General features: G+C 41.9%; 1 protein-coding gene across 2 annotated transcripts in view; it reads left to right on the plus strand.

Annotated features, from left to right (window-relative positions):
- The first annotated feature begins 336 nt into the window (after window positions 1-336).
- Window positions 337-15,026, plus strand: part of trpc7b (transient receptor potential cation channel, subfamily C, member 7b) — a 46,662-nt gene continuing 31,972 nt past the window's right edge. For both annotated transcript variants that reach the window (XM_034598403.1, XM_034598404.1), the window contains exons 1-3: window positions 337-986; window positions 5,618-6,380; window positions 13,767-13,949. In XM_034598403.1, the coding sequence (XP_034454294.1) occupies window positions 505-986; window positions 5,618-6,380; window positions 13,767-13,949 (1,428 nt within the window). In that variant the 5' untranslated portion in view covers window positions 337-504. The remainder of the gene's footprint in view (window positions 987-5,617; window positions 6,381-13,766; window positions 13,950-15,026) is intronic.

The raw sequence follows: 15,026 nt of genomic DNA on the forward strand, positions 1-15,026 counted from the left end.
CTCTCCTTCTTTCGCTATCTCTTGCCCCTCGTCTACATTTTTCTACTATGGATCTATGATTACAGTTTTTACTTGCTCGTCACTTTGTGTTGTATTTTTCAGTCTTTCTTCTCTTATGAGCTAAAACGTGTGAACTGCGCATTAAAGCCAAATTTTAAAAGTACAGGAGCATTTTAAATATTCGGGAATATCAGAGTTAGACGTCTTAAACCTGTAACAAGGGTTAATATAACAAATATTCCCTTTTAGGTGTGTGCAGTGTGTAAGTTGAGCTTGTCTTGTGATGCTGCTGCCACTCGCACGTTCCCTTCCATTTTGTAAAGGGCTGGCTCCCTGGGCGCGCACTCGCTCTGCTCTCTAATTGGCGCGGGCACGCTGGCGAGAAGGTGGAGGCTCGGCTCGTCGGGAGAAACTTGTGCGGTCGGAAACTTTGACAAACAGCGTCCAATGTCGGTCACTTAGCGGCGGGCAATTCCAAGTGTATGCTGTTGTCGAACTCTCGCCATGTCTGACGAGGGAGAAGAAAGCGACGGCGGCGAGAGAGCGCACATCTCCGACTCTCCATCCCCGTCTCTGTGTCTCCCCCGCCGGTCTCCGTCCCCTCAGCGGCCCCTGGACTTCTTCTCCTCAGCCTCCCCGCTGCTGGACGACACGGACCCGCCGTACCTCGCCTCCCCGGAGTGTCTTCACCCGTCTCCAGAGAACCGGGACCCCGAGGACTCCCCACGTTTTACGCCGCCAAAGTTCCGCGAGCGCACCGGGGATTCCGGCTCACCGTTCCCCTCGCGGCGGGATGTGCCGGTGGACGCGGTGTACGACCGCCACGATGACCCCGTTCCCAAGTGGAGAGGACGAGGCGCCGCGACCGCTGAGCACTTGCAGCACCGCGGGCCGAGACCCCAGCGGAGCCCGGAGCCGCCGGACCACGGGAACCACCACATAGTGGAGCACATAGACACCGAGCTCAACTCCGAGAGCCGGCAAACGTGAGTCCTCCTTTTCTACAATAACTTCCATTCACCCATACAGAGACATCACCAGTAAAGTGACTGTTCCTCGGCCTTGTGTGGTTCGTGTAATTCAATCTGCAATGTGCAGTTGTGCAAATAGGCCATTGCACTTAGGGAAATGGAAAACTGTTCTGCAGGTGGAGAGAAGCAGGAGCAAATAATCCACCTGGGATGTCAACAAGTCGAGGCCACTTCTGGAGAGAGGAGAGTAGAGCCAGCAGGGTTTTTACTGAGCCATTCACTGGACTGTACACCTTTCTACCAGTGAGGCAACTGTACTGGTGACCCTCACTTGGAGCTTTCATATTAGACACATCAACATTAACTGAGTCATAAATTAACTTGGGTTGCCCCTATAACTTCACTATCTGTATCAGAAATGTCTATTATAACCTATGAAATGCAATATTTTGTACCGCACATTCTATAATAACTTATAAAATGCAATATTTGTATCATGAACGTTGTGTTTAGTTTGTCTGGGGCTATTTTCCTCATGTCCTTCTGTTCAGGTGTGCCAGCCTGAATAAATGAATGTGTCTTCAGGGGTTTGCTACTACAGCCCCCATGTCCTCTCTGTGTGGAGAGGCAGCCTTCTGATTGGTTCCGGTGCATGAATGCATTAGCAGGACTCAACGGGGATTGTGTGTCTGGTTTTTGTGTGTTAGCGAGAAACCGGCTTGCATAGTACATCCCCACAATGTCAGACTCATCACACACACACACACAGCCATTCAGAAAATCCCTCACTGGGAATCTCTCAGCCATTTTTTCCCCTATATAATCTCTTATGTGAGATAAGTGCTCACTGTTAATTTGGTGAACGCAGACCATTGCAGGAAACATCCTTAGAGACAAAATCAGACATAGATTACGAGACTTAATGGAAATTCATGTAGCAATGGATAGATGGATCAGATATTGAGGATGGCAGGCCTCAGTGCTGGGGCTTTGATGTTCCCCAGTCTGTCTCTTTGATACACCAGCGTTGAGCTTTGTATGGAAAAGCAGCATGTGCTCTCAGTGAAGCCTGACCAGGCTAAATGCTGGGCCGGTGTAAAAGAGGGGGTAAGAGAGGGTGAACGTGCCTGTTTCTCATTAACAGCGAGATATGGTGAGCATCTAAAGCTTTGATCTTAAAAATTGGCAATTTACTGCTTGACAGTGTCTGAATGTGTGTGTGTGGACTGGATACAGAGGGAGAGCTCAGAGTGTATGTCTTTCAAGTATTCTGCTTGTGCCTGCGCACTGATAAAGTACTAACTCATTAGTCTCTGTAAATATTCCTGCTGAGGGAAAACTTGTCTTTCACTCGTTATCCTCCAAATTTGATTCTTCCGCTGTTCTTTTTGTCAGGTTTACCAGTAAATAGCCACATCTGCTTGAGTGCATAAACAGATTGCAAATTACAGCAGTGAAAAAGTAAACTTACAGATGTAATGGGATATTCAGTATATTCTGAGTATTTTGTTTACATTTTTATTACATTTTCAGTGCATCTGGAGTAATAAGTTCATCACAAAAACATTTAATGAGCAATTTCTATTTTTTCATATTCATTGAATGGAATGAAATTGTTATTGCACCTATTTCAGCCTCTAGAAGAAGCATTTCTCTACTGCCATTTCATTTCAGATTGACAATAGAATCAGTACATTGTACTATAGGATTGATATCCCATTTGCATAGCTCAAGTTAATAACGCTTACATTGTACAAGTAGCCGATTGTGTGTCAGACATTGTGGTTCTCCAAAGCACCTTGACACAAATTTAACTCAACTATCTCAGTCAACTGAAGTAGGAACACCTTTGTGTTTCTCAGAGGAGCGGCCTCTCTCAACAAGAGGCTTTTTCACATTGTACGCATGCATGCACCTTATGATAAAGAACCACAGCTTAAGAACCTTGGCCCGGACGCAGGAAGGATTCTGCAACAGTGTGTTGGAGATCAAATTGCAGTTGGAATCACCAGTATAGCAGTGATTCAAGATGCCGTCTCTTTTTTCTGACAGTTTTGTTGTTAATAGGAGAAGGAGCTGCTCGCTCAGACAGGCTCTCTGACTGATCTGCAGCAGCCGCTGACTTGGATGCACCATCAAGAGCACGAGAGCTGTGTAGACTGAGCAACAACTGCAGCAGTGTGGTTCAGGGGCTAAAGAATGTTGCATATATCATAGTAAAATCCTTCAAATAATAAATAAACAGTATTTATAAAGGAAATGTGAGAAGAGCTATCTCTACAATCCATTGCAGCTTCAGTGACTCATTCTCCAGTCAAAGTCAGTTAATCATACCAAACGAAAGGCCCAGATATATTTTGTCATGTTTTTAGGAGGGGTTAAATGTGGGTCAATACTGGACTTAGAGTCAACACACAGGAGAAAAGACTCTAGTGGGATGGGATGGATTGTTGTGTAGTTGTATTTTGTAGTTGGGGCTATTCTAGCTGCTGCATGATATATAGTGTTCTTCTACACCCGTATGGGAAATACAGTCTGGTGAAACAATGATAATGTTATGAGTCCTTAAGGTTTGTGTGTCCTATGTGATGGAAAATCACTCACACTATATAAGCAGACATACAAATACACAACCACTCCCTCTCTCATTCATATCTCTTCTCGGTCATCACGTTGTCTCTCTTTCTCCCACTCACACAAACTCTATCTATCCATCTCCATTGTGTCTCCTTCCTCCTGTCGCTGTGACTGTAATTCCTCACAGAAATGATGTGGGTAAATTCTATTTCAAATCAGAATCACAAACAGTCAGAGATGGATGGAGAGGAAGATAGAGGGAGATGGGAGATGGCAATTCATTACCTGACTATATGGTTATCTAAGTGGGCTGGCAGCCAGACTGTCCCCTCATTTATAACAAATCCTTCAGATGCTTACAAAGCTGCTTTGCTTACAGAGAGAGAGAGAGAGAGAGAGAGAGAGAGAGAGAGAGAGAGAGAGAGAGAGAGAGAGAGAGGAGAGAGAGAGAGAGAGAGAGAGAGAGAGAGAGAGAGAGAGAGAGAGAGAGAGAGAGAGAGAGAGAGAGAGAGAGAGAGAGAGAGAGAGAGAGAGAGAGAGAGAGAGAGAGAGAGAGAGAGAGAGAGAGAGAGAGAGAGAGAGAGAGACCATTGATTGGCAGCCAAAGGCAAACACAGCTGATTGTGTAGATTGAAAATCAAGAGCCACAGACCTTCTAATAGCACACTTACAAACATACTTTCTCTCTCTCACACACTTGCACACAAACTTGCACACTGATTCACACTCTACCAGAGGGCTTTCTTCATCGTCTCGATTCCACAACAACCCCAGGGAATATTTTCACTATGAACAGGTTTCCATTTTAATCTTTTCGATTCAATGTCCAATGTTCAGCCTTCTATGCACACACATACACACACACACAAATGCAAAAAAATAGCCTGAATTATAAATGACCTCACCTGTTTTTCTATTTTGATGGCAGGTTTTATGATGAGATTTGACCTCCTGTTGTGTGTGAGGTCACTGCACCAATTTAAATGACACAAAAGTGCAGAATTGCATTGAGAACCTTTGGGCCGTCTTTTGTATGGACAAAATAACCAATTATTATTCTAAAGTTTTCCAATTTGGCAATTAGCTTTGATCCCTTTTAGTCCACTCAGTAAGAGTCTGAGTCGATTGATATCATTTTAGCATTTTATGAATTGAATCAGCCAGTTTGAATTGGTTATTGCATTGTGGGAAATTAAACTGTTCTGGGCCTTTCCACCAAACACCAAGACTCCTGCTTGTCATTTCAGAGCTCACTCATACCCAGCACTTTTTGCTCTGCACCCACATTGTCATTAAATTTGTCCAGCTTTGGAGAAAAAATAGCCTTTCTTGTATTGTGGGGGTCAGAAGGTCAGACCAAGCAGCAGATGCAGACATCAGGAGGGGTCTTTGTGTTTCTAAATGGATGTATTTTGCGGTAACAGCTGTGATTACCGGGGGCTCTGAGGAAGATGCAGCTAGTTATATTTTACAAGTCCCTATTGGTGCGGAAGATTTTTACCCTCTCTGTCCTGCTGGGATGTGATGGGGTGTAAAAATAGGGCCTCCACTCGTGAAGAAAATCAAATGATGACATATTGTACATAGTAAGAGATGCATGTGCATGTCTCTGTGCATGTATGCAATGATAGATGAAGACAGATCCAACCATTGCACAAGAAGACTCTTTTATGACCACTGACTAAAAGTGTACGTTTGTCATGCCAGAGCAATTAAAGGTGACGGCTTCATCGCTCCCTTGCCAATCAGAGCTGTTGACCTGAGATGGCCCCGCAGTGCGCTTTGACCCTCGTATTGATTCATTGATATGGAAAGATCTGAAAATTGACAGGTGTAGATGACAGATGTGTTGGTGTCTCTGAGGTCAGAGGGGAAGTCTGTGTTAAGCTCTGCTTCCTGTGGGCCACTGACGACTTTGTTTGCCTTGTCACACATAAAACTAATGATACTGTCTTGTCCTCTGTCCTGCATCACTCCCTTTTTCATCTGCCCTTGTATTTAATCTCAGGTGTGTTTCTCTCCATCTCCATCAATTTAATCCTTGTTCTTTTGCCTCATGTCACTACCAGGGTGGAAGCCATGCATCGCCGCCACACCACGGTGAGGGAGAAGGGGCGTCGCCAAGCAATACGAGGCCCGGCCTACATGTTCAATGAACGCGGCTCGCCCCTCACTGCAGAAGAAGAACGTTTTCTGGAGGCTGCTGAATATGGAAACATTCCGGTGGTCCGCAAAATGCTGGAAGAATCCAAAACGCTAAACTTCAATTGTGTTGACTACATGGGCCAGAATGCTTTGCAGCTGGCAGTGGGCAACGAGCACCTAGAAGTGACCGAGCTGCTGTTAAAGAAGGACGGGCTGGCTAGGATCGGGGACGGCCTGCTTTTGGCCATCTCTAAGGGTTATGTTCGAATCGTCGAAGCCATTCTCGCCAACCCAGCCTTCGGTGGAGGTCTCCGGCTGGCTCTGAGCCCCCTGGAGCAGGAGATGCGGGATGATGACTTTTATGCTTACGACGAGGATGGAACGCGTTTTTCGCATGATGTCACCCCCGTCATCCTGGCTGCTCACTGCCAGGAGTACGAGATCGTCCACATCCTTCTGATGAAGGGGGCACGCATCGAAAGGCCACACGACTACTTCTGTAAGTGTTCAGAATGTTTTGAGAAACAGAAGCAAGACTCGTTCAGTCACTCGCGCTCCAGGATGAATGCTTACAAAGGCCTCGCCAGTGCAGCTTACCTGTCGCTCAGCAGTGAAGACCCTGTGCTGACTGCTCTTGAGCTCAGCAATGAACTGGCAAGACTGGCCAACATCGAGACAGAGTTCAAGGTGAGGTGGTCTCTGTGTCTTTCTGTGCATGTTGGCAGATATTTAACTTTTTTAAATCTACTACACTTTACTCTCTGTTTAAAAGGAATAACCTTCCTTATGACACACACACACACACACACACACACACACACACACACACACACACACACACACACACTACTTTTTTGGAATTTTGGTACGTTAGCAGATTTAAATCATTTCATCACCTTCGATGTAATTACAATTCTGGTATCATCACCTCCCATTGTATTCTTTATGGCTTTTTCTCTGAGTTTTATGCTGAATAGGGAAATAGAGCTGAATGAAAATGTCAATCCATCTTTGCCAACGTTTCAACTGATTCCTGCCAATAATTTAACTGAGTCACTAGACTCTCGTCTTGAATGGATTTCTCAGCATGCGTCCAGCTTTTTATTATTCTCCTGAACTACCTTTCTACCGAGGCAATCTTTCCTCAGGTTGTGGTGAAATAAGAATTGTGCAGTGGGACACTTGATGGAAAATATGAGATTTTTGTGCACTTCTATGGAGAAAAAACGATTGCATACCATATACTGCAGCCGCTCAATCGAAACCCGCTTCCATCATAATACTGGCTGTGAAAAACAATAAGATAGGGTGTTGGTGTGTTTCGTGTGTGCGTGTGAAGATTCATTTTAGTTGCTCATGTGTGTAATAGTTATTGATGTTGTTTGAAGTGGCTGGATCTGAGGTCTATGACAGCTTTGACGTATAATAGTCACACACCCCAACACACACACACACACCACCATCTTTGTATCTGTGGCTAAAATTCTATATCTGGGGCTTAAAAAACTAAAATGAAACCTGTGTTCCACATCAGTTGGCTTCATTGAGGATATATTGAGGATAACACATTCATATCACAATATGATTTTGCTGGACTTCTATTAACAATTAAATAGTAAATAATCAACCACTCCTAAAGGAAAGAAGTTAGATAAGGGAGGGACAATTGAACTATTAAAGATAAGCCGATAACACAGACTTCCTGTACTTAATTAATTATATCTTTACTCATTCAGTGTTTTTTGCCATGTATTTTGGGAAGCACTTTTTAACCATGTTTAGATAAGTGCTATACAAATAAAGTTATTATTATTATTATTATTATTATTATTATTAATTCAAACATTGAAGATGGACCTTATTTTTAATTTTTTTGATAAAGGTCTACACCACAAACTTTGTCTTCAACTGTCCACACTCCTTTGTTTTCTGTTTGTGGCAATGAAAATATGGACATCCCTTGTTCTTACAGACAGCAGAAAACCTAAAAAGGATAATAATAGTAATGTTTACTGTAAAATTAGTCATCTATAGTCTATTGTTCAAATTTTCTAGAGAGTTTTCTATCATAATATTCCTTCTCTCAACAGTTTTTACATTTCATTTACTGATCAGTTTAAAGTGCATACAAGGACAATGATTTCATTTTAATGAATATTTATAGAGAATTAGCGGGTTTCTTTGTCATTGCACACTATTATGTTTATAGTTCAGATCATTACAGTAGAAAGCATAATCATGTAATTGAACCAGTAGGAAACAATGGTCTGATAACATTACAATATCCGTCTCTTTGCTCATTTTCCCCCCTTTGTCTTCCCACGTGTCGCTGCATTATTTTCCTAATCCTCTGTTCGTTCCTATCTGTCCTTTCCTCCCTCTTTCTGCCACCTTTGTGTTCGTCATTCAGCTTTTCTGCTTGTCATTCTGTTCCCTGTCTCCAGACAAGTTAATGAGAAGGGCTCACCTGAGGGACCAGAGTTGTGTTGGAGCTCATCTGTCTCATTACCATCTCATTATCACCCCTCTGTCTCCCCATCCCTCTGCGCGTCATCCTCTCATTACGCTAAAACATCAAATATTGTTAAAACAGTGTGATAATAGCCTCACAAAGTTCTGTTTCATGTGGGAAAATCAAATGTGGGGAATGAAAGTCAGGGCATGGGTTGAGGCTTCCTGTCACTGAGAGTTAATGTGGCATCTAAACAAATCCAACAATACTTTGCAATTAATGAAACCTTTCTGACACTAAAGCTTTTCAAAAGCATGAAAATGATATGCAGTCTCCAGCAGTAATGCCAATAACAGCATATTTTAAAGATGCAACAAGTATCAGTGCACATTTCAAACACAGATATCCAAATGTTGTCCCATAATCCTCAGTACAATTATTAGCATTGTTTTCATGATATTTTTGGGGCCATGATTCCTGATGTAATACGATCTAACTGAAGACTGTGGGTGCCTGTGTCTGTTTTATCAATTCAGAATTTGATCAGTTTTGCAGGTCTCTAATAATATTTGTTTACAGTTGTTTTCCTGGAAATAATACTTGAGCATTTTGGGAAATTCACTTATTATCACTTGTACTTTCTGAGCATTAGAGGGCTGATACCACTTTAACCTCCGTACAGTAAGCAAACCGCTGCAGCCAGCAGCATACGAGCTTATCTCGATTGGAAAGATTGGAAACAGCTATAGGAAACAAGGAGCCAACGTCTACCTTCTAAAGTTCACAAATTAATATGATAATCTTTGCAAAGACCTGGGTTTAAAAACGACAGTTTTGGGGTTTTAAACAGGATTATATGCTCAACTATTTCTTGGCAGGTGACAGTAACTCCCTGTTACTGTCTCGTTGTCACTTCATAGCTTGCCAGGTAACCAGGGGAGGCTTCTGGCTGTGGCGTCATACTCAACAACTTGACATGAAAGTGATGTAGAAATCTGCTCATGCAAGAGAGCAAATAAGCATATTTCCCCCAAAGTTGAACTATTTCTTTAATGCCACTTATAATTTCAGAAAACCTAAGCCCATATAAAATGACTGAAAGAAGTCTGAGCATTGAGTAAGACTGTTCAGACACTGTGTAGCTGACATATGTGCTCTTGTGCACCCTTTTAGATTCAAGAAGCTAATTATTCTAATTGTGACACGAATGTTTCCATATGGGTTTGGTTTTCTGAATTAAACAGCTGCCACTACTCAAAAATTTCACAAGCACAACAATGGATGGTAGACACACAGTCACACAGATGAACCTGTGGTCATTGGTATAGATTTCTCCCCTCTTCATTATGTGGCTTTACCCATCTACAGAATCCGATCGGGTGGAGGTTATTAAATCCATATATGTGTTTTCTATATATTTGTGAACTTAAAACTAGTAGCTAATGAAAGTCAACAAAGGCAGAGACAGGGTCTTGGCTGTGCTGGATCCAGGGCCTGGTCTGGGGCATATCAAATTGTATTATCAGCAAAAGAACTGAGAACTATGTTATTTACATATAATTTACAAAGCAGCAGACCTAGCACAGACCCCTGTGGCAACCCTTATCTGATTGTTCGACCATCATCAACAACAGTCTGAATTCTCCCTCTAAGGTGAAACCACTTAAGCATGACTTCATTATATGGACCTATTGAATGTAGTTTGTGGATTAGGATTTGACCATCATTGGTATCGTACGGTTTTGAGAGGTCGATTTAAGAGAGGAAACAATGGCATCAGGGATTGAAACTGCAGCTGTGGCTGTGGCTCAACTGAAAACCAGACTGCTCTGGCTACAGTGTGTGTGAGTCGATAACGGTGTGAAGTTATAGGCTATATTAGCCAATGATTTTAGGATTTTTGCCAAACAAGTCTAGATAAAAGTTGAGATAAAAGACACCACCACTTTGTGCAACAGTGCTCACGGAGTGCTCTTACGGGATGCTGTAAAAAGGTGAGCTATAGATGTGGACAGATTTATTGGTCTTAATGTCTCCAGTGCCAAAGCAGGACCAGTAAGAGATAATATATTATCAATGCCAGATGTTGGCAACTCGTTTTGTTTTAAATCCAGGAGATTGAATTTCTTTTGGTGATGATTTTAGATTGGGTGTCTGACACAGATGACATGACAGTGCTTATTAATGTCAAGGGCAGGAGCTCCAGAGGCTGTTATTATGATATCAATTCGTCATTTTAATCTGGGGACTTGAGGAAGATTTTTGGTCTGGTGGGTTTGTCTACAAGTTAAAAATAGATTAGGTTCGTCACAGCTGTCAGACTGCCTGTCCAGATCCCCCATCTTTATTATGATTATCATGATTATTATCATATTGGAGTGCTGCTAGTAGTGCATATTGGATGTTTGTGAGGGGACGGCTAAACGTACATGAAAACGTCCCTAACGGCCCAACATTCATCTAAAAACATCTTACTACTGAAGACAGCCCATCAGTCTCTCTTAAGAGCCTCCGGACACAGACGTGCTCACCCTCCACATACCCTTGGGAAAGACAGAAAGAGAGAAAGTAAAGCAAAGGAGGGTGTCCTTTAATTTTTTTAATCCAATTTTTTTAATCTAATTTGTTTTCCCCCGTTCTTCTTTTTAAGCTTATTTAATTTAATTTAGTTTTTCTAATACTCATGGCTAAGGGACAAGCTGAACTGGTGGTGGTGGATGTCCACTGAAGCGCAGTATAAATTATCTCTATCTCCTTCTTCTTCTTCTTCTTCTTCCCTCCTTACATTCCTCCCCCCCCCCCCTCCCGCCTTATTTAACACTTGGCTCGTGTCCCCTTCAGTCCACTCATCCAAAACATTTCTCACTCTGCTTCACATTGCTGTCGCCATTTTCCCTCTCCCCGTATTGTTCCCTTTTACTTCATCTCAGCGCCTGAGGTGAAAACCTCATACATTGCGTTGTGATTGGATTTTCCCTTATGCTGTATGGGTTCTGGTGTCTGCGTGCATGTGTTCCTGATGTGTGTATATGCAAATATCATTGATTAGGAAAGCTCTCTTGCACCTGTACTACCCAGAGGCCCTGCCTTTCCACGTTTCCAAGATTGTTATTGATTTCTTTCACACAGCAGCCAAAAGGTAAAATACACCAAATGCCCCTCTTTCCTTCATCAACCCAAAGGGGCATTAGATGCATGCCACCATTGCTTCATGCCCAGATTTAGCTTTTTAATTTGCAGATAATGATGGGCCTTTTGACTGAACTCATCCAACGTGCTATTTTGTGCAAGTTGTTTTTTTTTCATGTGAGAAATCTAAGCCTGATGGGCCTGATTTTATAATGTTAAGGACATGAATTGCAGCTGTTTGGTTTAATGCAGTGCCGAGACGCACCATCACAAAACTGATGGTCCCAATTCATATTCAAGTCACTGTCCAAGGTCTGGAGGATAGAAGATGTTATTCATGGTCAGCGGGTGCTTCACAGACTATACACACATACTATATCATACCTGCGTCAAGCGAAACATATGTTCCAAGAGAACTGGCAGTCTCACAAAGTGTCAATGATAAAGATTTGGCTTTTGTTCTTGGTGAAAGTGGGCATTAACAACACATTGTAATGGTATGTTTAAACCCAGTACAAACAAGGCGGTGAATGCGTAATGAGAATCATTCCTTAGGGACACTCAACCTGCCAGAAGCCGCCGTCTGCTTCCCCACTCGAACCAACTGTTGAGGAGGAACACATCAAGGGAGGATAGCGAGGGGAGGTGGTGTTGGGAGGAGAGAAGGTTGGAAGATGAATTGATTTGGGGGTTGAAACCACAACACTTTGTATGGGAGCAAGAGGAGAACAGGGTAGAGAGGCCTGATGAGAATTGTGCGTTACAGTGAGGTTAATGAAATTATATTCAACATTGGATCCAGTTGTAAAAACTCAATTAAATGTTTGCATTTGCCGTTGGCTCAATAGGACACATAATGTAGAAGGAACCCGTGAAACACAATATCTTTTCTTGCTTGTGCCCATAAGTTGTGATGTTGTAGAGACAAGTAAAAACGTTTGGACTTCGGGGGCTGCGTTGCATTTATTTGTAATTCTCTAAAAATCACATTTTCTTCATAATCTGTGGAGTGCAGCTGCAGCATTAGCTCCACTGCACTAAGACAATCAAGTTTTATGTTTCAATAATGTTTCATTTCAGTTCATAATAAACTGAGGGAACTATCCACTCGCTGGCTCACAGGCAGATAATAGAATTAAAATAGAAAACTGCAAACTCATCACTCTGATGCATCTGTTTCAACTTACAAACTACAGCATTTCATTTTTGATAATTTTGACATTTGTTCGAATTTTGACCTCAAGTGTAAATCTTAGGTACTTTATGAAACCAAAGAAGGCTGTTTGCCACAATGTTTTTCAGTTGAAATAAATTCATAAGCGTTATGAGCGTGCAGCTTTTTATTGTCTTTAATTCTGTTCAATTGATACCCATTTGTTAAATTCTGAAAATGTTTGCAGAATAAAATGCAAATTGTTTTTTCCATCCACTGTTATGCAAATATTGTTCGCCAGTATCTCCACTATTTCCCTGTTAAATCCATAGTGTTCCTTTGTTGCTTCCCATAGGAAGAACATTGTGTTCATTGAATGAATGCACAAGCTTCCTGTGTTCAAACATTTCCTGTTTTATTACATTTTCGGTAATTTTCTTAAACAACGATTTTTTAACTTCTTGGTCTCTTTGGAGGAATGGTCTATTGTCGACTGATCTACCCCTCTGAGAGGACTCTTAATCCTTGATTTATTTTGATATCACTTGAGTTGCTTCATGTCTTTGTGTAGTTTTCCCGCTATGTGATTGTCGGCCCCTTCTGATGCGCCTCATCCGTGTCCAATTATCGCTGCCTCCCCTGTGCATTTACTCTCTGTGCTCCCAGTCCTCTCGGTCAGTAAAGCTCTCTGTTGTTACTTCACCTCTGATCAGTTTTGTTGGGTTACTCTCATCTGTCTGACTGTCCGCAGCTCGATCACCTTTAAGAGTAGTGTTCTTTTAAAATGATTGCACTCACCTTTTCTTGTCTTGTATCTCCATTTTGGGTCTTGAAAACCATAACTTAAGCAATTACCTTACAATTTTTTTGGGGGGGAAACTAGAAACTAGTCAAATGGACACACACTTCTAAATAGTTTGTGTTGTCGGTCAAAACATGACTGGAATGAGTTTGATCGACGTTGTATCGACCATGTCTTCTTTTTCTATCGAGGAAAAGTTATTTCGCGATAATTACTTTCAGCGTTTTATCGCCCAACCCTATCTCATGTCATTCAATAAAGTCCAAGTTTAGACAGGTGAGCTCCAACACTGCAGCATCAAGCCTTTACTGGTAATGATAAAATGATTCTTATACAAAAGGTAACTGATGACATTTTTTACAAGTCAGACAGGTCTGAACAGACAGGACAAACTGAGGGTTGGTTGATGTGAGCCCATCTGAATCTTTTAGGAAGATCTTCAAAACAAGAGGGGGATGATGGTGCATGGTCTGTATCAGCCGACAAGAAGTTGATGTTTAAATTGTCTTTTAACTCAAGCTTATTTTCTTCCTGCAGAATGACTACCGTAAGCTGTCCATGCAATGTAAGGACTTTGTGGTGGGTGTGCTGGACCTTTGTCGGAACACAGAGGAAGTGGAGGCCATACTGAACGGTGACGTAGAAAACTGCCCCCCAAGGCCCAACAACCGACCCTGCCTCAGTCGTATCAAACTGTCCATCAAGTACGAAGTCAAAAAGGTAAGATGGCAAAATAAGAAGTTATATTTCAGTTGGAGTTTTTGTCAAAATGAACAACCTCAAATCTGAACTGAGTTCATGTCTCAGTCCAGTTTCCTCAACAATGACAATGATCTGTCTTAAACTCAACATTAAATGGGTTTTCTGAACAGTTGTATGAATTGCAAGAAGCATTAAAGAAGAATCACAGGCAGCGATATTGAACCATTTAGTCTCTAACAAGCTCTAATAACTCTAGTCCTACATTTCCCACAAATGCTGATAACATGTGTTGGAATACACTCCCTGCCTGAAAAATGCCAGTGTTATCCAAGCTCAGCACTATTGTAATGCAGGATGAACAGATGCTCATAAGTTTTTAATATGTACTGACAGACTACCTGATTTTTTAAAATCTAATATGAGAACTTGTCAGAGGAGCCACATATCCACCCCCTTGCCAAGAGTCGTTCTATTTTATGCATCCTTCGTTTACCCAGGAAGTTCCTTCTGTAATATAATATCTATTGATCAATATAATCCTTCATCCATAGCAGCTAGCTGACATCTCTGTGACGGAAGATAAACTTAAACTCATATAAATAAAGAATCACATCACATTTCAAAGAATTCATATCCAGATGCTGTTTTATTTGGGTTGGTTGCAGATGTTCATAATCATTAACTGCAATGGGCACTTGTTTTTAAATACTGGTTTTGAATACCCCCTCAAATGTAAATCAGGTTTATAATATGCCCCATGATTTAATATTTTTTGAGGAAGATTAACACCAAAACAGTTTTACTGCAGTGTTTTACATCTAAATTTGTGTGTGTTAGTGTGTATGTGAGTGAGCAAGTGTCTATGAGCCATTTTGTGCACATATGCATGTACAGTACTTGTGTGTATCTTTGTGTGCGTGTGGCCTCAGAGGGCCCTATGTAAACAACAAACTGGCCTCTGTGTCAGAGAGGTAATCCCTGCTGAGCAGAGGTGTTCTTACTAAATGTCAAACCAAATCCCTTTTCCCCATTTCACCCTGCCATTACTCTTTTTCACTCGCACGCACGCACGCACGCACGCACGCACACACACAC

Source organism: Hippoglossus hippoglossus, chromosome 10, assembly GCF_009819705.1.
Source record: "Hippoglossus hippoglossus isolate fHipHip1 chromosome 10, fHipHip1.pri, whole genome shotgun sequence".
Lineage (NCBI taxonomy): Eukaryota > Metazoa > Chordata > Actinopteri > Pleuronectiformes > Pleuronectidae > Hippoglossus > Hippoglossus hippoglossus.